At 37.5% G+C, this 27,143-nt stretch overlaps 1 protein-coding gene across 1 annotated transcript in view; it reads right to left on the reverse strand.

The window, feature by feature from the left end:
• Nucleotides 1-2,625: 2,625 nt before the first annotated feature.
• The window catches only part of LOC126457371 (mediator of RNA polymerase II transcription subunit 11), a 43,993-nt gene continuing 19,475 nt past the window's right edge, over nt 2,626-27,143 (reverse strand). Inside the window, exons 2-3 of the mRNA XM_050093623.1 lie at nt 26,048-26,188; nt 2,626-3,396 (exon numbers count right to left, since the gene is read on the reverse strand). Coding sequence (XP_049949580.1) covers nt 3,179-3,396; nt 26,048-26,188 — 359 coding nt within the window. The 3' untranslated portion in view covers nt 2,626-3,178. The remainder of the gene's footprint in view (nt 3,397-26,047; nt 26,189-27,143) is intronic.

Genomic DNA, 27,143 nt, shown 5'->3' on the forward strand with positions numbered 1-27,143 from the left:
AACTAATGTGAGTCACCCTCTTGAGATATTTACTGGGATTGCGTGGAATCATCTAGTGTCCATGTAATCCATATAAATTGCAGTTGTTACGGGTAAACAACAGTAAAATTAAGGACAAATTTCTTGAAGAAGAAAGGATTGTTAAACAGCTAATTTGATTCCCAGGTGTGGGTATAAATTTTGAAAGCTATTACATGGCACAGATGGCAGATAATCACAATATATAATTATCTGGAGAATGCAAGGAGTGCTATCTTACAAAGTCAGGACAGCATTATTAATACATTGTCACATCTGAGCTGTAACCAAGAAGTACAAATGATGATACAGTACGACAGAGCCTAATGCATCATTGTTTGAGCCTTGCACTATGGGGCCATAATATGTAACATCCTAGCTCAGCCCCTCCATGGTGCCCTAGCAGCGATGGAAAATCTGAAGGTGAGGAGGAGATTAGCATTTAGTGTTCTATTGACAATGAGGTCATTAGAGATGGAGTACAAGTTCAGATTACAAAAGATGGGGAAGGAAATTGGGCGTGCCTTTTCAAAGGAACCATCCAGCATTTGCCTGAAGAGATTTAGTGAAATCAAGGAAAACCTAAATCTGGACAGCCAGACATGTGTTTGAACTGTCGTCCTCCCAAATGCGAGTACAATGTTCTAACCAGTGAGTCACCTTGCTCTGTGAAGGCAAGGGGAAATGAAAATGACAGATACCATGGTGGGGATGCTGACACCTCTGGATAATAAGGGCATATGACTGCATCACCAGCAGTGCTGACATTATGTCCAGCTTGAATAAAACCATTTTTGAAGCCTCAGTATCAGAGTCTTGTCATCCCATCTGCAGCTTCTAATTCTGACAGAATGGTATGTGCTACCTGCTGCTGAGAAAAACTTAGCCTCCAAGATCACAGCCAAGGCTGAGCTGTAGTGTGACTTAGCTGCTACGAGCTGCCAGTGCTGTTTGGCCACTCCCTTGATTGAAGATCTGGCCAAGCATGGGCGTCCCACTGGTGAAGGACCATACTGAGTGACAATCTGTTGGGCGAGACATCAGAGTATCACATCCCTGGCTGCACGTTGTGTTGCTGATTTGAGCACTACGGTTCCACCTTCATGATACCCCTGTGTGATATGCTGTCGGCACCCGCTTAAGTACGTGTCCTTCTTTGAGAGCACTGGGGCGGGCTACACTAAATGCCAGTTGGCCGTGGTAGGCTTGCACCAACAGACTCTTGTTTCCCGGTCACCTGCACGAGACCACTGCTGGGTCCTGACCTGCACAACAGGCACAGCCGACAAGGCTGCCATGTCTGCATTCCTCGTTTCACTCGAGTGTGAGAACCAGTAGGCCTAATGCTGTCCAAGAGAAGACAATCTGTACTATAAAATCACTAGTAATAAATAAAATTCCAGATTAAACTGTTTCACTGATGCCCTAGGGCATACAACAGCCATTCACACCAGCTCCCAAGATTGGCCTCCTGCACTAGTAGCATCACTACCCCATCTGCTTATTTTCCACCCCCACTAAAAATCCTGACCTTAGGGGTTACCGCTACGGTATTGGGTTAAACTACTACACATTTTAGCCATGTAAATGTTAAGAATAGTGATTTTTCAGAGCCCTCGTGACTACAGTAGATGTTGAGCCCCAATAGCAGATCCATTTGTTAAATACTTGTCCAATGTAGGATCATTTGTGAAAGAATACTTGAAATCACTGTTTCTGGTAATACTGTATTGATAGTGAGCAAAGAGATACTTTTACTTTCCAATTGTCATACTAATACACAAAACTGCCCGTTTTGGACATAAGCCATCTTATGAGTATTTCACCATCAGTCACTTAGGTCCATCAAGTTGAAATAAAAGTTCAAGACACACCACTGTTAAATGATTTGTGCATTTTACATATTTTGCTTATTTTACTTAAATTTATTTGCTGTATCATTGGGCTCCACCTTGTTTTCCTGTTAGTTCTCTCCCTCTGCCCCAAATTTTGGATTCATATGCAGTTATTAAAGTTTTTCCTTTTTGAATCACCTTTCCTTAACACTCAGGTCCAACCTGGTTCGTTACTTTCTCCAGATTAACCTGGAGAGGTCATATTTGGACTGGCAGCCCTCATATCATATGATTATAACTAAATATGCTGATGTGTGTATTTGCTGAGTCACAGAGAGGCACATCAAAAAGACTGTTCGAAAGTTCGCTTTCGGTTAACAAGGCCTTTGTCAAAAATAGCTAACACACACACACACGCACCCACACACGCACGCACGCAGATGCAACTCACACATACACGATCACAGACTCTGGCAGCTGGAGCCACATTTGAGTCTAGCTCGAGCTGCCAGGTGTGTGTGTGTGTGTGTGTGTGTGTGTGTGTGTGTGTGTGTGTGTGTGTGTTTAACTTTGCGTGAGTGTGTGCTTGTGTTTATGTTGTCTATTTCTGACAAAGGACTTGTCTGAAAGCTAACTTCCCGACAGCCTTTTGGTGTGCCTTTCTGTGACTCAGCATCTCAGCTATCCTCTTCATTATATTGTTACATTCCATCCTGGATTTTCCATTGTTTGATGTATGTATTTGAGTTACATGAATGAATGTCAATGAAAATTACAACTGTTAAACTGTTATGTAATTAACAAGTTGTACAACATCATTGCTCAATACTAATAATATATACAATGTACAGATGAGTAAAAATGTCCATGACTTCTGGTTCATTAAAGCCTTCCATACATCATCAGTTCTTCCAGTAAAATACCGAAAACATCGTATTTATGTCAATAAATATAAATAATGAGAAAAACATTGGAAAGGAACATTTTTATACCACAGGAGAAACTCGTGAAATGCACCTACGTTTCATTCCTGCAATGCCATTAAAAATATGAGAATCTTTTATACTCTGCAGTTGCACGAAAGAGTGCAGAATGCTCCTCAAGAACCATACTTCAGTTAACTGTTTAAACACAATGCTGTTGCTAGTTCTGTATTTTTAAAATATGTTCTTAGTCCTTGCAACACTCAGAAATTTGAGAAAAAACACCTGCTTACAACATTGACATTTCTTTCAGCATAAAGTTTTCACTTGACTTTTGACATGTTGAAACAGTTAGCCTCATACAGTCAGCGACGAATGATATGAAAACAGCTTCTTCGAAAATTATGCTGATGTTCCTCCGTGGGCATTGGTGACTGGTTGTGATCCATTCTGTTGTACTTGGGTGATTTGCTGTTGGTTCCTCAAAGCTGCACGTGCCTGTAGATGCTTATTTTTAATTCTCTCCAGTTCATTCACCCTACTTCTTGCGTGTTCTAAACGATGCCATGCCATTTGAAGTACCTTCTGTGAGGCATAGCCTGATCCTTCATGAGGCTGTCCTATAAAGAGAAAACAAATCTGTCAAAATTTTAAACTAAATGTGACAGAATTTATTATTATTAAACTCAAAGTTTTCTTTCGGTACAGTGGATAATTACCGTATTTACTCGAATCTAAGCCGCACCTGAAAAATGAGACTCGAAATCAAGGAAAAAAATTTTTCCCGAATCTAAGCCGCACCTGAAATTTGAGACTCGAAATTCAAGGGGAGAGAAAAGTTTTAGGTCGCACCTCCAAATCGAAACAAAGTTCGTCTAGTTGTAATATGAGACAAAATTTAGGTCGAATGAATGACGATACAGCTGCAGTAGTTTGGTTCGAGTCGTAAGCTTAGCAGTTACGGTTTACCAGGTAGCCATTGCTACGCGTCACGCGCTCCGTCCGTATTTATACGGATATCCTTCCTTTTTCACGTGCTTGTCTGGTTTGAATTGATTGCTTATTTTTCTTTGATCTGATAAGTGCCGTTCTCTTTATTATAGGTGTTTACATCACTCCAAGCTGAAAATGCATTACTGCACAGTGTCATGCATTGTTTGTCGCATTCTGATAGTGCGTGTTTACAGCCTGTCGCCGCTCGCGGCGTGGCTTGCTTTTGTGCGCGCTACCGCCGCTTGCAAATAAAAAATAGAGAGGAGTCGTCTCATTAGCGAAACATTTGTTGTTACTTACACTACTGCTTTCTTTGATAATGATCAACAAGAACCAAATAACAGACTGCGTATGATAGATGATGATCTGAACGAAATTTTAGCGAAAATTTTTCTCCGTTCCAAAATCTTCGCAGGCGCCTCTTTAATTCATTACATTCTGCACAGGAAAGAGACATCTTAGATTTAAAAATCTAGTCAGTTGCCGTGCTTCATTTCTGACTGTATCACTATCAGGCATAAGAATAATACGAATATAAACATGACATGATATGTATATTCTTCCCCCGTTTGCTGTTGTCTCACTCTAGTTTCGTAGTTTATTAGGCAGACAGGATTTAAATGAGATAGTAGCAAACACGAAACAATACATGGCAAAATGTTTATATTCGTATTAATCTTATGGCGAAAAGAATACTACATGTGATTCACAATTCATAAAAGCTCCTATTAGCAACCATCGCTTCTCACAGGTAGGAAAAAATTCAGAACGTAGAGTTGGCCATATTGACAAACATCCCAAACAGTCTTGCCAGTCGGATTTTCGTAGTACATTGAAATGCTGCTACATTCGAAGATCAACAATACAGAATTTGTATTTACTTCGTTGGATAATGTACCAAAATGCAGTGGTCGAAACTCTGGGCGGAGGAAATAGGCTCGTCTTCCACTTTTTTTTTTTTAATTTATATACTGACGCAGAGATTTTGGTGCCAGTATGTATCTTTGTGCCTACAAAGCATGCCTGTGTGGCGCTACATATGTTCGACGGCAGAACTTAGTTGTGGCGGCACCCACCAACATTTTTCAGACCTCCCGCTTGCTTTGCACTCGATTCTAAGCCACAGGCGTTTTTTTGGATTACAAAAACCGGAAAAAAAGTGCGGCTTAGATTCGAGTAAATACGGTACCTACTCTGCACATATATAGCTAAAAAGGTACATCTTTTGCAGCTTATGTTTCTGACATTTATGAACAAGCGTAAAAATCTTCACAATTCTGTAGGGTCATAAGTGAAGTTGGAATATTAGATATCAAGTTACATGCTTATAGGAAAGTGGTTCACACATATGGCTACAAAATGCAGGGTTCCAGAGCTGCTCTCATAAAAGCAAGATTTGATTTGTTGTTTGTCCTATTTCCACACTGTCACCTGTGGCATCAACACATTTTATAGTTCATGTTTGACATTGTTCTGCAGAGATATACGTAATCATTAGTGATAACACTGGGCTCATGCTGCAACCATAGATTGTGGACACAATGTGTCAGTTAAATTGTGAGACCAATCTATGTTCTCTCTGAGACATTAGAGAATGTTTACAAAGCAACCAACCATTTTTCTCTGCAGTGCCTTTCCATCGAGAACCCCCTGTTTATTGGGGAAAAAAATTACATGTATCTGATACTTCTTATGGTTAATAACACCAACAGGAAATACACTAACAGCAATTTGACACAAATTGTTGAGATCAAGAGAAAATTGATGTTTTTTGGATGGTGAGTCTGCTTTTCTTGGGACTCAGAGTAACTGCTGCAGAAAAGCATGCTTCTGAAAATGAAATGAGACAGATATTAAAGATTTTGCAAATTGCACACTTCCAAGTTTGTTTGTTTGTGTGGGTGTGGCAAGGGGGGGGGGGGGGGGGTTTAAAGCTAGCACTAAATATCATTCCAATACACATTTTACTATCCGACATTCAAGTTTCTTGTTTAAGATGTTCTTTGTAGGCACAGTCGATGGCACATTCCTTGACTTCCAGAAACCATTCAATGTGGTTCTGCACTGATGCCTAGTGTGCAAAATATTTACATACAGAATCAGTGAATAAGTATTCAACTAGAATAAACAGAGCTCAGTCCATCATTCTTAACAGGAAAGCAACATATTTTGTGTGTGTGTGTGTTGCAAATTCTGGCATATGTTCCCCAATATAAATAAAGATAATGTAATAATGAAAACAAAAACAATATGTAATGTAATGCACATAAATGTATGAAAAGTTCTGATACTGCTTGGCTGTGCAATTGGACTGGGTCATAATTATCAATTATTTACAGGCATCTGCAACTACAGGTATAAGATAAAAAGATCACAAAAATCTACTGGTGAGGACAGTAGATGCCATGTTCTGTACTAGGACTGTTGATATTTTTAAAAAATATTGGGAATCCGATACATCAATATTTAAAAAAGTATCATTATCAGCCCTTGATATATAGGAAAAAAGTATCAATATATCAATGGAAAGAAATATAGATGTACATGCCTACAAAAATATCAGCTGCACATTGTAAATATACTGCTGGTTTTAGAGCTGTATATTTAAGTGTTGATGAAAGTAAAATTATGTTCTACTAAAATTTTGAAAGAACGGTTTCAAGCATTTACTGAAAATTGTGAAAAAATATAATATAAAATAAAAATATAGGCACCTGATATAGCCTTTTCAATATTGATATATCAGCAAAAAAATAATCACTGATATATATTCATATTTTTTGGAAAAAAATAATGATATATTGATATTTTATCAACAGCCCTATTCTCTACAAATACACTGGAACACGATACTTGTTTCTATACTGGATCTCAATGAAATTTGTGTATGCAAAGCCTTTAGTGAGAGTGTCATACTAAGAGAGAGACATTAAAAAATATCTGCTGTCCCAGAAACTTGGTTTCTGCGCAATGACACTGGTCCATTTCACAATTACACTCTAAGCAGTGCATAGTGACAGCTGATTTTCTTGGTTGCTTTATTTTGGGCATGTCACTGATTTCCACTGCACTTCTCCTGGATTGTTCTAATAGTCTATTCCACATAAGACAAGCAACTTTCACATGGAATGTGATACACAATACTTCTCAATTTGGATGGAGTCCAGGCAGCAAGGAGGCATAACAACACAGTTCACGGTACTTGAAGATGAAACTTTCAGAAGGAAGAGAGATAACAAAGGGAAATAAGGATTAACAAGTCAGCAGCAGATGAGATTTGAGAACTAAGACATTAGAACTGAAAGAAAGAGCTTGAACAAGTCAGAAACAGTGGAAGAAGATATACTAAAAAAAAAAAAAAAAAAAAAAAAAAAACTGAAAAACATCACATGTTCATTGTGGAGAAGGAATTGGATGAGGAGGAGGAACAAGTGAAAGAAAAGGACCAAAAAAGCAGTAAATGGGAGCAGGGTAACAGAAAAAAATGATGAGATGATGAAGTATGGGGGGAGGAGATATGGAATATTGAGATAAACAATAGGAGAGATCAACTGAAGTTGAGGCCACATGACTACTTACAAGAATCAAGCATATACTATCCGAAAAGTTTTGTCGTATTGATTCTAGAAGAAATAATCTGAATGGCCAGTGTAATGATGGATACAGGGTGATTATAATTAAACTTTCAAAACACTGCAGAAATAACACCACCGGTCAGAATGAGGTTAAACTGCAATGAAATATTATCGGAGAAGGGGAAAAACGTATGGGAAAAGAAAAAAAAAAAATAGTGTGAAAACTGATCAATAGGTGGTGCTGCATGTGTCAGAATACGTAAATGAAAACACTTGTCATGCGCATGACCCTCTGAAGTCTGTATAAACACATCGGATACATGGCTTTTCTCCTTTTGCGTCTGCAACGTCCATCATGACTGTCACAATGCAGGATCATGCTCTGCCTGTAAAGCTGTATTATGAGAATGATGACTGTGCACATGTAGCTTTGGAGAAGTTCTGGACACTAAAGAGTTTGAAAAAAGGTGTCGGTACGATGACTGCTGTGGGTCTAGAGAAAATGATTTGGAAATTCGAAAAGATGGATTCTTTTGGTGTGCAACCTGGTAGAGGGAGGAAACGAATTGATTAAACGTCAGCGGAAGCTGTGGCTACAGCAAAGCAGGAGGAGACGAGTGGTGATTTGCAAATGCGTAGTGCATGGAGAATTTCTGAACATTAGATATACCCCTGAGCATGGTGCATAAAATCCTACGAAACATCCTTCTTTGCTATCCATTCAAAATTACCCATGTGCATGAGTTGCTTCCTGCCAGCAAGAGAGACCTTTACTTTAGAATTTCTTGCCCACATGGAAGTGGACAATGATTGGCCACTGAAGATCTTGTGGGCAGAAGAAACCAACTTCCATCTGACAGGGTATGTCAATACACAGAATTGTCGAATATGGGCAATGGAAAATCCACACACAAATCAACCAGTACCACTTCATCCTGAAAAGGTCACTGTGTGTTGCAGGTTTACGACGACATTTATCATACGGCCATATTTTTTCGAAGAGACAGGTGCTTCCGGTCCTGTTACCTGTACTGTCACTGGTAAGCACTATCTATGAGTGTCTTTAGCGCAACCATGTAATTCCAGCTCTCCAACAGTGTGAATGTGTGGATGGGATACTTTTTATGCAAGATGGCGCACCTCCACACATTGCAAATCCAGTTAAGCAGCTGCTGAAGCGCCATTTTGAAAATGCTACAATTATCAGCCACCATTTCCCTACAGCCTGGTAGTCCCAATTACTTGACCTTAATCCGTGTGACTTCTGGCTGAGGGGCTATCTGAAAGATGATGTGTTCAGTGTTCCGATTGCAAACTTAGCTGCACTGAAGGCACGCATTGCGCAACACAGTATGAACGTGACCCCGGAAACATTCGATCAGTTGTGGAACGTGCTGTTTCTCGATTTCATCTTGTTCCAGAAAACAGTGGACAGCATACTGTTTGCGCCAGTCACACGGAAATTAATAATTCAATTTGATTTTGATTGATGCTTTTTATGCAACTTTTTGCCTCAGGACAATTAAAAACTGATGTGATTGATGCTTTTTATGGGGTTTTTAGCCTCAGAACAATTAAAAACTGATTTTTCCCATCCAACATGAAATGACCTTGCCACGGTGGATGGGCTTACGTAACTAACAGTATCACACCTGTACACCCATGCACACTGAGTAGCACAGTTTGTTTAATGTCAAACATACATCTTGGGCATTGTTGTAGGATTCGTTTGTCATTTGTAGTTGACCACAATTAAATTATAATGCTTACAGCGCCATCTATTGCTACATTTTTTAATTATTTATTTTTCTCCTGCCATATGTTTTCCCCACTTCTCCGATAATATTCCGTTGCAATTTGGCATCATTCTGACCTGTGGTGTTACTTCTACAGCAGTGTGAAAGTTTAATTTTAATTATAATCTCCCTGTATATCAAAGTCATACATATTACAATCCAACAACAGCTCATTTTGTCAAATATTTTACAGTAAAATGGAATTTTCATCAGGGGATCAGGGGGCACAAGGGGGATGGGATGCAGGAGCTTTACATGTCAGCCATGATAAGATCAACACAAAGAAAACCCTTCCTGACCTCCATAGCTGTACCCTCTATGCAGTACACTAGTACGTCTGCCTCTCAAAAGCACAAGTGGTTATTGGAGAGTATTAAATAGATTTATTTTCATGTGGGTGCAGAATACCTGAGGAATGTTGATCCAGAGGGACAAGATATTCGTGTTTGCTAGTAAGGAGTGTGATGCTATGGTTTGGGGAAATGTCTTCCAATACTAGTGAAATGATCCTGGATCTTGCTGTCAAGTACAGCCACTACTTAGATTTTGAATAAAAATCATCAGCAATGGGGGCTGAAAACTTTCGTTGAAAGGAGTGGCCCTCATTTGCCAACAATCATGTCACAACAGAGGTTCGCGGCACCCTCTTGCCTTTTGGGTTGCAAATTGCCCCTAAAAGCAGAACTGTCAGCAATGATCAGTGGTATAAGGATGCAGAAGACAACGAAGATCAATCCATTAATGAACACAATATGTACGAGGGTGGTTAAAAAGTTCTCAGAATCACCAAGAGAGGTCAGCACTAGCGCAACGAATTGTTCATGTGATATTCATTGGACTGTTGCCTGTAAACACATGCCACGTTAGTGGTTTTGGAAGATAGCTGTGGCGGTGGCATGGCTCTACTAATGTTCCCGCCTAGTGATTTGCGAAGATGAAAAAAAATCTAGATTCGAGCAGTGATTCCCAAGTATTTCATAAAGAAACGTTTGGAAACAAAGGACATTCATGCTGATTTCCAGAATACACAGGGGGACTCTGCTCCTTCATATTCAACTGTTGCTAAGTGGACAAATGAATTTAAATTTCGTTGGGAGACCTTAGATGATGATCCACGCAGTGGTCGGCCAAGATGTGTTACTATTCCTAAAATCATTGCTAAAGTGCATAAAATGGACATAGAAGATCACTGATTGAAAATGTGTCAAATTGCTCACGCCTGCCAGATGTCATCTGAAAGGCTATATCATATTTTAATTGAAGAATTAGAAATGAAAAATTATCTGCAAGATGGGTGCCATGAATCTTGATACTGGATCAAAAATGCATGAGAATGGGCATATCGGAACAATGTTTGGCTCGCTTTAGGAGGAATGAACAAGATTTTTTGTGCCGGGTTGTGACCACAGGTGAAACTTGTGTGCACTACTATATCCCACATACAAAATAACAGTCAAAGCAGTGGGAACATACTGATTCTCCGCCACCAAAGAAAGCAAAGACTATTCCTTCGGCGGGAAAGGTCATGGTATCAGTGTTCTGGGATGCAAAGGGGATTCTGTTTGTAGATTATCTCCCCACTGGGCAAACAATTATTGGAGAATACTATGCCAACCTCCTGAACAAATTGCAACAAAAGATATGTGAAAAAATGCCAGGTTTAGCAAGGAAGAAAGTCAGCTTCCATCAAGACAATGCACCCCCACACACCTGTGCCATTGCCATGGCAAACTTACATGAACTAAGGTATGATTTGTTGCCACACCCACCGTATTCACCAGATATGACTCCGTCAGACTTCCATCTCTTTCCAAAACTAAAAATTTTTCTTGGTGGATGACGATTTACTTCAAACAAAGAACTGATAGCCGGAGTTGACAACTATTTTGCAGACATAGAGGAAACTTATTTTCGAGTTGGAATCAAGGTGCTGGAACATCATTGGAACAAGTGCATTAATCTACAAGGACACTACACTGATAAATGAAAAATGTTTCAGTGGTGTAAGTACTTTTTTTTCTATTCTGTTCTGAGAACTTTTCAAATCAGCCTCGTATCTACAGAAAATGTGGCTTGTAACTGACAACGTGTTGAGATGAGCTCAACACTGGCAAAAGGCTGCAGACTAGTTCCCATCTGGATCTCTGGGGGGGAGGGGGGATGCCTATGAGAAAAAGACTGAAAAAATAACATTAACGGACCTGAATGAGGAATGTCAGAAGTATGAACGTAGTAGAGAACCTAGAAAATCTGAATCTAGATGTAGTATGGATAAATGAAGTTCATTGGTAAGAAGATACAGGTATATGATAAGGTGAATATAGGATATCAGCATCATCAGAAAATGGAAAAACAGTAGTAGCAATCATTACAAATAGGTAGGGAGGGCCAAGATTGAGTCTGTGAATGGATCAGTGATAGGATTAGTCTCCTAAGAATTGAAGCCTAACCAATGCCAAATCTATGGTTCAGATACAAATTCTGATGTCACAAATAGAAGACAAGAGAGATAGGAAATGGGAGGGAAGGAGGAAGGCAGAAGGGGGAAGGAGGGAGGTAGGAGGAGGAGGAGGGAGGGATGGAGGGGGGGAGGGAGGGGGGGGGAGAGGGAGAGGGAGAGGGAGAGAGAGAGAGAGAGAGAGAGAGAGAGAGAGAGAGAGAGAGAGAGAGAACTCATGGAGAATTGTAACACTACAGTAGGAGAAGGAATAGGAGTAATGGAAGAATAAGAGTTCAGGAGCAGGAATGAGAGGAAGAATGACTTCTTGATTTCTGCAATAATTTTCAGCTAGTAATAGCTAATACACTGTTCGAAAATCATAAGAGGAGAAGGTATACTTTGACCGTACTCCTTTGTACCGTCTCCCTAGACAGGAAGCTACCAAGTGAATTACGTAAGATACGACAAAGATCATGAAATCAGATATTAGAATGTAAGGCTTTGTAATGTACCAGGCTAGTTAATAACCTGAACCCTGTGTTTAATGTACAGTCCAATACACAGGTTGTGTGTAAGAAAAATGTTTTGTAATCACAGTTAACTTTTGTCATTCGTAATTTTGGAATTTTACCAGCTTGCAAATGTAATTAGCCTTTATATATATTATATACACTGTTGGATATCAGATTGTTATTATTTTACATAAAACCACTTTTGCAGAACATTTTGGAAGATAGCATGCTAACTTGAAATTAACTTAAAATTATAAGTTATGTTGCTCTGTATTTGTCCAAGACAAGGTGAGAATACTAGTATCAAGATTAACTTTGTAATTAAGCAGTAAATATCTTTCAAGATCAATTGTTTGAGAAACATATACCATCAATTTTCATACTGAGAATGTATTACTACTGAAATTCTGTATATGTAAAAGATTTTATTGCATTTTGTAAAACTAAATTCTGCACCTTGACTCTTGTACAATTGTAACTTATAATTAAATGTATATTTTAATAATAATTTCAGAATCTGATTGTATGTTATTTATAGTCTGGCGGCGGCACCCATCATGAATCTATACCAGTTGTTAGTATGTCAGTTGTGGTATTTGTTGCCTGTATGTGAGCCTCTTAATCCCTGTAACTTCTTCCTGAATCTGCATTCTCTATTCATTCATTTCATCTCTTTGCCCCCTCTATGATTTTGACCCCCCCCCCCCCCCCTCCCCGCTTTCCTACAGTAGTCAGAATGTGCTCTATCAACTGATCCATTCTCCTTGTCAGTTTGAGACAAATTTCTTTTCTCCCCAAATCTATATGGTACCTCCTCATCAGTTAAGCCTTCTACTCATCTAATTCTGAGTATTCTTCTGCAGCACAACATTTCACGAGCTTCTATTCTCTTCATGTCTAAGCTGTATATCGTCCATGTTTCACTTCCATATATGGATACATTTCGTTCATATACTTCCAGAAGAGATTTCCTGACACTTAATGCAATATTCAATGTTACCAAATTTCTGTTCTTCAGAAGTGCTATCCCTGCGATTGCAAGTCTACTTTTTATAGCTTCTCTACTTTGGCCATCATCAGCTATTTTGTTGTCCAATTATCAAAATTGATCTACTTCTTTCAGTGTCTTGTTTCCCAATCTAACTCCCTCAGCATCATCTGATTTAATTAGACTATATTCCATTATCTTTGTTTTGCTTTTGTTGATGCTCATCTTATATTCTCTCTTCAAGACACTGTCCATTCCTCCAACTACTCTTTCATGTCCTTTACCATTATCTGACAGAATTTCAACGTCATCAGTAAACCTCAAAGTTTTCATTTCTTCTCCATGGGCTTTAATTTCTACTACAATTTTTCTTTTTTTGGTTTCCTTTACTGCCCCTCTCAACGTGCAGAATGAACAACATTGGGGGTAGGCTACAACCCTATTTCACTCCCTTCTCGATCACTGCTTCACTTCCATACCCTCGACTCTTGTAACTGCCTCTGGTTTCTGCACAAGCTGTAAATATCCTTTCATTCCCTGTATTTTAACCCTGCTACCTTCAGAATTTCAAAGAGAGTATTCCAGTCAACACTGTCAAAATCCTACTCTAAGTTCACAAATGCTGTAAACATAGGTTTGTCTTTCCTTAACCTATCTTCTAAGATAAGTAGTGGAGTCAGTGCAGCCTCATTTATACCCACTTTTCTCCAGAATCCAAAGCAATCTTCCCCTAAGTTGGTTTCTATCTGTTTTTCCATTTTCTGTAAAGAATTCATGTTATTTTGCAAGCATGACTTATTAAACTTATAGTTTGGTAATATTCACACCTGTTAGCACCTGCTTCCTTTGGAATTGGAAATACGGTATTATATTCTTTGTGACGTATGAGGGTATATCATACATCTTGCTTACCAAATGGAAGAGTTTTGTCACGGCTGGCTCTCCTAAGGCTATCAGCAGTTCTGGCAGAATGTCGTTTACTCCCGACTTAGGTTTTTCAGTTCTTTGTCAAATTCTTCTCATAGTGTTGTATTTTCTGTCTCATCCCCAGCTACACCCTCTTCCATTTCTATAATATTGCCTTCAAGTACATCTCCTGAGTATAGTTTGTCTACATACTCCTTCCAAATTTCAGCTATTTAGGACTGGTTTTCCATTTCAGCTCTTGATATTTATACAGATGCTCCTCCTTTCTCCAAAGGCATCTTTAATAATCCTGTAGGTGGTATCTGTGTTTGCCCTAGCCATATATGCTTCTAAATCCCTACATTTGTCCTCCTGCCATTTTTCCTTAGCCATTTTACACTTCCTGTCGATCTCATTCATTAGAAGTTTGTATTTCTTCTTGCTTGCATTTTCTGATGTATATTTATATTTCTTCCTTTCATCAATTAAATTCAATATCTCCTGTGTTTCCAAGGAGTTCTACCAGGACTTCTCTTTTCTACTTAGTTGATCCTCTGTTGCATTTGCTATATATCTCTCAAAGCTTCCCCATTCATCTTCTACTGCATTCAGTTACTTTTCCCACAGGGAAGTATCATTTCAAAATTAATTTCATTGCACATTCCTATCCGATCTCACTGCCTCTTAGAATTAAATCACCTGCCTAAAGTCATTTAATGTCAATGATTATGATTATTTGTAAATTGTAATATGGTGATGTAACAACTTATCTAGGAGTAAATACAAATTCTGGTTATAATGACTTATTATGTAGAGCATTTTAAGGGCTCATCTGCGCTTGAAAGTGATAATTTAATTTTTTTAAGCTATCAAAGACATGATATGAAGCACTATCGATAAACAATAATAGTAGCGGTGAAAAAACAGCAAATGTTTTAATATTGTACTTCGGCTTTGTCTCCTCTTGTACTGAGATAATGTTTCTGTGTGGGTGCATTTTGCTATTGCTCCATAACTCCAGACATTTTGTTACATATTCAACATAGTCAGATATAAAGAGGCGCATCGACATACTCATTTATATTAATATCCTGCCAAGCAACAATTATTATTTATATGTAAGTGTCTACTTATAATTTATGTGCATATGTGAGTTCTAAAGTACATATTTCATTAATCTCTATGTCTTTTTCTCATTTTAGTAGTTTTAACAGCGATTTGTCTATTGAATGCAGAATATAGACTGAGAGTAACTAAGGAAATATTTGGTATTGAAGAGTAGCAGAAATGAGCTTAGTGGTAAAATGGTGATGTAATGAAGCCTGAGGCGTATTGTGAATTCTTTGATACAGGTGGGAATCGGTAATTTCATTTTATAAATGCAAAAGTTCATGTAAAACTATACCCACTGAAATATATAATTTCAGGCATAACTGTTAATACCCTATGTGTTTAGAAGAAATTTTGAAGTTTCAGTATAAAATTCTATAATTTTAATTATATTTAGTTTTGCTAAATATTTATCAATTATGTCTGGTTCAAATGTTGTCTTTGTACTTTGTTTTAGTACACTTTTTGGGAAGTTGCAGGGTAATGCAGACAAGTCATGTTTTACGATGCAGTTAAAAGCAGACATTGTCTTTGGAATTAAGAGTTACATTTTGTTATTCTGGCCGTTGAAAAGTTAAAATACAAATACTTGAAGTGCAGATTTCATTTTATAGTTAGTTATTCATCAGAATTTCAGAATCCTAGCACCAGTGGACGTTCTTTGTACAAATCAGACATGTGTACATAATCATACCTCTATAAGAAGACAATGAAACTATTTTCAAGACAATCAGCCAGATAAATAAAAAGTTTTATTTTAGTAAAGTGAGTATACCCTTCAACGCAACTAAACTCAGAATAATGACAAATGTCTGCTCCAAGAACAAAGAGCACACAACTGAACACACAACAGTGAAAGTTAAGTACATAATTTCAGCTTTATTCTCTAATCAGCTTGTCAAAGTAGAGAATAGTGACCAAAAAATTATTAGTTGTGACTCTCATTTGCATGTGAAACACGATTTTGTTGACCTTCATTATTGTCCAAACTTTGAAAATGGCACTGAAAAGAGGTTTAGTTTAGGACTTGTTTGAGAATAATGATTCAAGGTTAGGACTTCAAAATCATACTATGCAAGATTCAGTAGACTCACTACACAAAATGGTCATTAGAACATTTTATGAGAGAGAGAAAAAAGGCTATAAATGTCTTGACAAAACAAGTTTCTCGGGGAACAAGTTTCTCAACACAATGATGTGATCAAAGATGAGTTGGGAAACAAAATTTATGAAAACTGTACTTCCGTTAACTTAGAGCTAGGGAATCAAATTCTGGTATTCCAGCAAGAACTAATCAATCAAATCCAAGATGTTAAAAATAAATTAAGTAATCAAACTGCAGTTGCAAATGACAAAATTGCATAATTAAAGGACAGAATCACAAGCACAGCACCTGGTGTTCAGATTGTTGATCAAAATGTAACTGAACTGGAACTTAATTTGTAAAGTGAAATTTCAGTAGTAGAACATAATCTATGTAACAAAGTTGCACCCGTTAACAACAGGTGAGAAATAAAATTTTGTAATGGAAACTAAGAAGTTGTTAGTGGTGAAAAGACAGTTTGTAAAAAGGACAGTGAATGTAAGAATAGTGCCTCATATTTGCAAAATAATGTGCTTAAGTTTCAAAAACATTTACATACCCCACATGAAGGCGTAGCTGCAAAAAAAATTGTTCACACAGGATTTTATATTTTGTCTAGTATGCTACCAAAAAGCTTTCCTGGGGTTGGTAGTTTACAACCTTTTGATTTCTTGCAACACTGTAAACAAAATTTCATTCCAGACCTGGCTAATAAGACTTAAAATTAAATTCGTGTAAAGATGTTTGAATAGGAAGGCACTACCGTGGGCAATCAGACTTGCATACAAGATTTAATATCTAAACATTTTGAAGAGAGATTCCTTAGCAAATTTTGACCAGAGTTAGAACAAGTTAGAATTAAAAGAGAAATCCTATATGAGCCAAATTACAGAGGACACAGAGAGGGGTAAACAGAACTTCGTAAAAATCAATTGAACCAACCTTTTGACAAACTGACACAAATCAATGCATTGAAAAGAAGGTTACCTGAGAATGTTCAATGGGAGTTGGTGTTTGGGTTTGATGAATAGGTTGACGAGTTCCTAAATTAATTTCATACAGGGCTGTTACAATGGAAATTGGAGAAATAACAATTATTGTGGGAAAAATGAAGGTAATAATCACAGAAACTGAGAAAAATGACCACCAAGAGAATGTGATAACAGAAGGAGACAATGTAACAAGAGATACAAGCTAAGTAACAGAAACTAGAATTGTAGTCAACATCCACGTCAGCACTTCAGTCATGGTGCTAAAATTAATGAGCTGGTAAATCAATGGTCACTCCATTGGAGGTCCACAATGTGAGAGTGAAGAGTAATAATATTAATTCATCAAAAAATAATGGTAACAGATGTACAAGACAGAATGGTTACTAAGACAGAATGATAATTACACTAGAATAACAAGATAATAAAATTAGAGTGGATCAAGAGTTTTGGGGTAGTTTCCGGCAAGACTGGGTTAAATAACAGAACAAAAAAGAAGTAAAAAATCTTAATTATGAACTGTAGGAAAGTGACCTAGAAAACTCTTTCAGTGTTGATACCGGAAAAAGTTGAATGAGATTGGAGATGGTAACTTAAATATTTATGAAATATTTTCTGAGAATGAAGAAGTAATGGAACACGTACAGAGTGAGAAACACATGGTAGATGAAGATGCATCAAATATTTGTAATATAGGTCAAGTTCTTGGTGAGGAAGGAATTAATGAAAATTAAGGTATGGGTTGTTAGATGTAGGTAAAAATGATTAGAGGGGCTACTGGCAGACACAGTAAAAAAAAAAAACTTATCTGAAATTGAGGGTGTAGATGCTGGATATGGTTGTTTACTAATTCCAGCACTAAGTGAAGATTTTGGTTTGGGAACAGACAGGTTACAATAAGTTAATACAGTTCTTTGACTGAAAGGTGAAACCAGGGTAAGTCCATTTAATTAGAAAATGAGTTTATGGCAAATTCTGACGGCCAGCCATAGGTACCACAAGGCACTTATAATGACTTTCAAATAACGTAGCAAGGGTCTGAGATACAAAGGGTTTTACTTTTAGTGGTAACAGAAAGAATGTTCTGAGTCCGGTTCTCATGGAAAGAACGGGGCAAGTCCAACGTCTACTTCAACTTTACGCAATACACCTGTTAGGTCAGTTGGCTTGCGGCTGCAAATATGATAATTTGAGTTTCTTACTCTGTTCTGTTTCTTACAGTTATAGTGTTTAGTTTGAAGTTTGTTCCTCTTATGACCTCCAAATGTGTGGATCAATCACAAGATATAGGTGAGATCCAATGTGCTAGTCAGCTAAAAAAAAAAAAAAAAAACAAAAAAAAACAACATAATGAGTAATGTTTGTAGAGACCTTATGGCAATTTCTTATGATTTAGGCGGTGACTGCAACTGCTCATTGTTTGCGTGTTTCTAACAAATCAACCCCACAAAAGAGCATAGCTTACCAATTTATTAGGTGTCTGGAATGACAAATACTTTCATTTAGCCGGCTTAATTTTGTTGATCTTAATTACGCCATATTTCTCTTTATGAGACACTGTAAGAATATGACTGAAATACCTGTTTGCCAAAGGATCTTCTTTACTTTGGAAGGAATTACTGTTTTACTGTTTCAACATTCATCAAACATTCAAAAGTGATGCAACGTTTTATAATTACACGGAAGATTGAGGAAATAACGAACCAAATGAAATTATAATTTTTTTGCATTATTATGTGAGTGAAATCCTTGCTCCAAAAGGAAGGCTTCTTGTAAAATTCTGTGAATCATGCTCAGGACAGAAATAGAACTATGTAATGCTCCTAAACCATCAGTATCTTGTTCATACCATTAAGAGATTAGATAGTGTCAAAATAGTATTTCCAATAAGAGGATGCTCTAACTTGGAATGTGAGAGAAATGAAAGTTATTGCAGAGTTACCAAAATACTTTTGAAACAGCAAGACTGAATCCATGGCCTTACAGTCATTCGTGTTCAACGAGAAGGTATATGAGACCGAACAACCTTCTTAAAAGCACGTAGAAACTGAAGTGTTCTTTCAAGATATGATTGCCCAGAGAAGCTCTGATTGTGAAGGAAGAGAAGCTGTTCAAATACAGGTTTACTTACAGCGGAGCCTGAACACCAGTACATTTGGAGCATTCCGGTGGTTCACAAGTAGATGTTGAGCCTGAGTATCAACAGCAGGGACCTGACAAATTCTTATAGCACCACCGAGCATATAATGGTTTCTTTTAATATGAAACTTTTAGAAAGGTAAATCTCTCTATCTCTCTCTTTTTGTTTATTTCCCTGCCAACACCTTACAAAAAATTAAAAATATGCAGACTTCCAAGAACTTGAACAGTTCTGAGGCCAAGGGGCAACAAATTTCTATTGTGGTCTACTGCATAGTGAACCAAAATCCAAGACCAACAAATAGAAACTTCCAATGCTAAATAACACAAAGAAGGGACGGAAGTTTACCAAAATGTGCTGCTCTTAATTTGTTTTGGTGATAAGATGTATTGTCTTTTTTATCACATAATTTCAATTGTCATTTTTCATATGTGAAAGGCAAGAAGGGAAACATACTACAACAAAATGTAGAAAGCAAGATGCTTGTGAAAACATGAATAGGTTGTCATTTATGAAAGAAAGAAGTCATGTAGTAGAGGATAATTCAGAAGTGGAAGTTGAAGAAAAGGAGTTAATGAAAATAACTGATGAAAAGGCATCTGAAACTGTGAGTCTGACTGTTGACCAAAAGGAAAATGTTTCACTGACGATATTTTGTGTGTTAGTTGTGGTTATTTTGTTGCTTATGAAAACATATTCAACTATCGATGTAAAAAAATTTTGTTGCTCCTCATTACATCAACAATTTATATACCACATGGATTTGTCATACTCAAAAGAGAACACCTCAGGAGGGCATACATTCTTTGTATGCGATGTGCTATGGCAAGCACAGGAAGTTACCTTTATAGGACTTTTCGACTTAGGGTTTTTGTGCTGCATCCACCATTCTCCTATTCTGTATGTCTACTGAAATTATCTTTCTCTGTCAATACTAGCATTTTTAATTAATTAAGAAGCCTTAATTACATGGGCTTATGAGATTTACACTATATTATCACAAAACATGATACTACAAATATAATTATTTTACTGGAGGAAATAAGTTGTTACATTATTTGAGAGACATACGAGATGTAATCATAAAGTACTGGAAATTTTTGTTTTTATTAGAGTACCTTTATTTATTTAACAACATCAACTTTGTCTCCTTCAAAGTAATCCCCCTCAGATATAATACACTTGTGCCAGCACTTTTTCCAATCTTGGAACTCAATTTTTGATATGTTGTTTAGCTCCTTCAGTGATTCTGTTTTTACCTCATCAGCAGTGGCAAAATGATGTCCTTTCACGGTTCTCTTCAACCTCAAGAATAGAAAGAAGTCACAGGGATCCATGCCTGGCAAATATGGTGGCTGAAGGCAACATAATGGTTTTGTTTTTTTGCCAAAAAATCATGAAGAAGCATTGAGGTGTGAACAAAATTACCATGAAGCAATTTCCACAAGTGGTTTTGCCACAATTCTGGTCATTTTCTCTGATTGCTTCACCCAAACGGCGTATAGCTTCAAGGTAGTATTTCTTACTGATCGGCTGACAATAAGGCAGGAACTTATGATGCACTATCCCATTGCAATTGAAGAAAACAATGAGAAGAACCTCCCCATATGACTGACCTTGTTGAATTTTTTTTCAGTCTTGGCCATTGAGGCAGTTTCCATTGGAATGATGTGCCTTTATTTCAATGTTACACCCAAACAATCATGTTTCATAACCTGTTATAACCTTCTTTAGAAGTTCTTGATAATGTTTGTCTACATTCAACAATTCCTAAGTGATGTTTACACGATATCGTTTGTGGCTGAGATTCGATAATTTTGGAACAAACTTCGCTTGCTTGGCATGAGTCAAAGGATATGCCAACATCATCAGCAACCTCTCTGATAGTGATTTGGCAATTTTCCAGAAGCATTTTCTTTCCTTCTTCCACACTGTTATCATAATTGATGTGCAATGAAATCCAAGGCGGTCATCATCTTCAATGTCTTCTTGAGACTCTTTAAAATGTTTATATCACTAATAAACTCTTGTCTTACTCACAGTACACTAACCAAAAGCCACACTCAACATTCCAAATGCAGTGCTGCACTTTATTCCATTTTTCAACCTAAATTTAATGCAAATTCTTCGATCCATCTTCTCTGTAAGAAAAAATTAGCCAAGCACTCAAAAACACATATAACCCTTTAGACTGTCAACAAGAAACTAAATATTCAAAACAGCTGAAACTGCAAACGTACATCAAGAACATGTGTACCAAGACAATAAAAAAAAAGTTTTAAAAATTGGATCTAGAAAGCCCGTAAAATTAAAAAAAATTCCTGTTACTTTTTGATCACAGCTTGTATATACCACTGTGTAAACTCTGAATTTTTATGTCATGAGAGTTGCTGAGAAGAGTTAGATTTTACTGTACTATGATCACTGGTGATTGTTCATACATGGGTTGGAACTTTAATAGTGGCAACTATTTATTTACAGCTTGTACAAAACAGATAAGTGTTTCAAAGTTTTGACTTGACTCGATTTAATTCCTTTGGCCCCTATGGGGGCTTAGGGCATCCAGGAGAACTCGCCATCCGTCTCTGTCTTTGGCCATTTGCCTCAATTCTGCCCAGGTCTTGCCAACTCTTTTTGCTTCCCCTTCCACTGTCCTGTTTCCATGTGCCCCTAGGCCTTCCACTCTTCCTTGTTCCCTGGGGAATCCATTCCAATGCTTTTTTCTTGATGGCTCCATCCGGTTTTCTCAAGGTGTGCTCCAACCAACCCCACTTTCTCTCTCGTATCTGGTCTTCTATAGGTATCTGGGTTTTTTTTATTTGCCAGAGCTCCTCATTACGTATTTTTTCTGGCCACCAGATATTCATGATGCGTCGAAGACATCTATTTATGAAGCTCTGTAACTGGGGCGTTATCTTTTTATCCATTTTCCAGCTTTCACTGGCGTACAGAAGGACAGCCTTCACATTTGTATTAAAAATACGGATTTTTGTTTTGTATGTGATATTTCTATTTTTCCATATTGGATACAACTGTATGAAGGCAGCATTTGCCTTTTTAATGTGGTTATTCACGTCATCTCCAGCTCCACCATCTTCCATCACTATACTACCCAGATACAGGAATGAGTTGACAGTCTCCACCTGCTGCTCCCCTATTAACAGTGGCATCTCCATGTTCCCTGAATTTAATCTCATTTCCTTTGTTTTGCCTGTATTTATCTTGAGGCCAGCCGTCTCTGCTTCTTCTTTCAGCAAGTTTAATTTAGCTTGCATATCAGTCAGCCTTTGAGCTAATAAAACTATGTCTTCTGCAAAATCCAAATCCTCCAGCCATTTGTGGATCCCCCACGGGATTTGTCGTCTCCATAAAATGCAACCCTGTCGGACTCCAGTCTAAGCTGGTCGTAGGTTGTGTTCCAAAAATGAACAGCATAAAGACAGAAGTGATGACACTTTCTGCAGGACCTGACCATCATTTTGCAGGACAATGTTCAAGCATGTACAGTGCAAGCTGTTACTGATTTGTTTGACTGATGGGGCTGCTAAGTGCTATACCACCTACTGCACTCCTCTGACTTAGGCCCTTATAAGTTCAACTTGATTTCTAAACTGAAGGAAACATCTCACGGCATTCGCTTCAGAACTGCTACAAATTCGTTGGGCAATAGACCGTGCTGTCCCAACTAGCACTGCTAAGAGTATCCTATGACTTCCACATTGCTGGCAACAGGTTACACACAAAGCTGGTGACTACTTTGAAAGTCAGTAAAACTTTGAAGCATGTATCTATTTTGTATGAGCCGTAAATAAATAGTTGCCACAATTAAAGTTCTAACCCTTGTACTATTAACAATATTTGACGATACTTATCACCCTTGGACCATTAAATATTCAATATTTATCTATGGTGTGTGAAAGTTTAGGAAATAAATACATGACACAGAGTTTGGTCTATGTGATTACATTATTTTGACTCTGCTGTATAAGCACACACACACACACACACACACACACACACACAAACACACACACACACAATGAGAAGCCAAAACATTATTACCACTGCCACTGTGATGTTGGATGCTGCCGGGTGGCACTGTGGGGATGTGACGCAGTAACAAAAGATGCAAGTGGAGCAGACGTGGACAGGGGATTACCCTAGCAAAGATACGGGCTGCAAATGTGGAAATCCATTGAGATAAACGACTACGACAAAGAGCAGATTTTATTATTATTATTATGTAGAGCCTGTGAATGAGTATCTTGTAAACAGAAAAGGTGGTCAAATGTTATGTGCTACTATTATAAACACCTAGAGAAAGAGGTAGGAGGACAGTGAAACTCCACTAGGTGCTAAATGGTTTGACATCAACAACTCTTCACACAACGTGTGGTTCACAGGCTTGCCTGCTTCGTAAAATAGGATAGATGGTGATCTGTGGCATCTCTGCTGAAAGAACACGTTGCTGGTACATGCACACATGTTTCAGAGAACACCGTTCATCATAGGTTGTTGAACATGGAGCACAGCAGCAGACCACCCCTACATGTTCAGATGTTGACCAAACTACATAATCAATTACAAGTGCAGTGGACACGGGGCCATTGGTATTTGACTGTCGATTAATGGAAATATGTCAGCTCTTCAGCTGAATCACATTTCTGTTACACTACGTTGCTGGTCGCTTTCACAAATGCCATCATCAAGGTGAACGGTGGCTCAAAACATGCAGTGTTCCACGAATAAAGGCGGGTGGGAGCAGTGATATGCTATGGGAGACATTCTCCTCCACTTGCATGGGACCTGCAGTAGTAATTGAAGACATATTGACAACTGCGAACCATCTGGTGCATCCATTCATGCTTGATGTCTTCCCCAAAGTCATCTTTCAACAGAATAACTGTCTGTATCTCGGAGACATTCTACAGTGGTTTGAGAAGCATTACAGTGAACTCAGTGACCAAATCTGCCTGATATAATCCCACAAAACCCATCTGGGTTTGTATCGGTTGCCATCACCATGCATGCAAATCAGTGGCCCATTATTTAGGCAAACTACATGACCTGTGGGTAGACATATAATGCCACATTCCTCCACAAACCTACCAACAAACTGTCAGATCGCTGATGCACAGCATCGGTGTGTATTTTGTTCTGAAGATGGGCAAACAATCTTTTAAAGCAGGTGGTCATAATATTTTGGCTCATCAGTGTACATTACCTTCACTTTGACTATGGTTCAGGAAACCAATACTTACAAATGAACATGGACTGAGTATTATTAGCTTATGAAAATGATGGAGATTTACAGGTTTACTGCAACTATTACTTGTAGTTTTCAGTATTTACTATATGCTGATACGATTTGCCACTACATTTAGCTACATGATAACATTATTTACTATTATCAAACAATGGAAGCTCCAGATTGGAACATCCACTATGTAGGAAAAGATACACTGCCACTTACTGTAAATATGACATGTTAATTTGCAGACAGGCATCATTAAAAGACATTTACACATAAGCTATTGTCACAGCCTTTGTCAGAAATAGAAACACCAACCTTTCATTCACTTAAGAAGGCATAACTCAAGTACACATGATCACCAGAGAGAGGTGTGCTTGCTTGTATGAATGAACGGTGTGTGTTTATCTTTCTTTTTCTGATAACGGCTGTTGCTGAAAGCTTATGTGTAGCTGTATTGTAACTGTGCCTGTCTGCAACTTAAGGTGTCATTTTTATGGTAAGGAGCAATCAATATGATATGATCTTTTTTAAGGTTTTATAATTTTCCTAAAAAATATTAAAGAATTTTTACAATGAAAAAGCTGGTCATAAAAACAGAATGGGATAGTTAATATCACTACCTTTCTAAAATATTTTGAGGTATTAATCATACATCTACAGTTTTCTTATTGTGTCAGTGCTGTCAGTTGACAAAATTTCACATTTTTATTATTTTGGGTACCGTGGCAGTTTATTTGGGTACACATTAGCATTTTGTTTCTTATCTGCATCACCGTGTGTACCTAAAAACTGTATTAGTGTTAAGTTGTTATGAAAAATGTATCAAAAGGTAAAGGAGGTCGATATTACTGGAAACGTATATATGAAACAGCTTTGTTAAGTTAAATTTATTTCACTCCTTGTGTTTGCGAGCAGTGTATTCACACAGTCAAATATAACATCATTTTTGGAAATGTTTGTGCGTTATGGCTATCTATGTGTGAGCTATGCATGTGTGAATGTGGTGGTGGTGGTGGTGGTGTGTGTGTGTGTGTGTGTGTGTGTGTGTGTGTGTGTGTGTGTGTGTGTGTGTGTGTGGGGGGGGGGGGGGGGGGGGGTTGGTACATCTGGTGGGCTTAGCTTGACATTTAAATAATACCTAGCAGTCTATTCAATGTGCCTGTCTGCCACTCAACATCTTCTCTATGATGGAGGGTGTAGCAATCTATCCTTCTCACACTGTTGTTACTCCATACCGGATTTTCATACATGAAACTTTTACAGAAAAAAAAGAATATGAATAATCATAACAGCATTTCTATAATTTAAATCAGGAAAAAATTTATGTTAGTACAGAAAGTTACACATTACTGCCCTGACTGATAACGCACTAGTAGCCAGAGCCAGGAATAAATTATTTCCTCTGGTCAAACCAGATAAAAACTGTTTATTGATGGAACGAAAAAAAAAAAAAAGAAAAAAAGGAACAAGTTCCTATTGCATACCTGTAGATACTTGGGTTAGATAATTTATTTGTTCAGTAAGTTTTGCTTCTACTTGATTCAGTGTTTTCAGGAACTGATTTGTCTGAACTTCTGCTTGTTTTAAGCTTGATTTCTCTTTGCTCAACTCTGTAAGTGCCTGCCCTGGAAATTAAATTATTTAATCAAAAGTACATAATTACAATTATGATAAAGGAAAGTCCTGGTGGAATGTAGACAAATATAGGGAGTATTGTAACCTTTACTTGTTAAATTATTTAAACAATAAGAAATTATTGTGGTTTTTCAAAAATAAACAATGGTAGTTTCTAGCAACAAAATCAAAGAAAAACTGTTCTACAGACTTAAATTTTTCAACCAAAATATAATTATAGTTTTAAGTAGTCACCCATATATTCCTAATCCTCTTCAATGGGAAGATATATATTACGTATTACGTATATACTACAAATTATATAAAACACATAAAACAAATTTATTTATGATTAATGCCTCAGGAGAATGAGGTGTTCTGCTCATAATATTACTTATTTTACGATACATAATGACAAACTACATTTTTAGTTTTGTGTGTGTGTGTGTGTGTGTGTGTGTGTGTGTGTGTGTGTGTGTGTGTGTATACTGAATTTGTCTAGTTGAAAACTGCAAAACAAAGTGGCAATATATTTTTTATTCTGCCAGATTTTACTGTAACATTTTTTTTAGCTCGCATATGACAGGAAACAAAAATGGAGAGAGACTAAATTTCATATTGTTTCAATATGTCCTTCATGAATCTGTAATTGCAACATCAGGATGGGAATAAAATCAGAGTAAAAATATATCTGAAAGTTTTATGTGGCCTGAATGAGGAATAATGTAGAAGAGAATATTAAAATGAACTTCAGATAGATCAGAAACATAAAAGAAATTTATAATGAGGATACAATGATTGTCTGAAAAAAAAAGATAGTTTACTACAATATCCCCTCAACAACAAAATCATTAGAGATGGAACACAAGCTCAGATTGGGATTTGCCTCTAGTGATTTCGACTGTTTTAGTCACCAATAAATCAGGCACCCAACAGAAAGATACCAGGAAGCAAACAGTTCCTTGA

The sequence above is a fragment of the Schistocerca serialis genome, chromosome 2 (assembly GCF_023864345.2).
Source record: "Schistocerca serialis cubense isolate TAMUIC-IGC-003099 chromosome 2, iqSchSeri2.2, whole genome shotgun sequence".
Classification (NCBI taxonomy): domain Eukaryota; kingdom Metazoa; phylum Arthropoda; class Insecta; order Orthoptera; family Acrididae; genus Schistocerca; species Schistocerca serialis.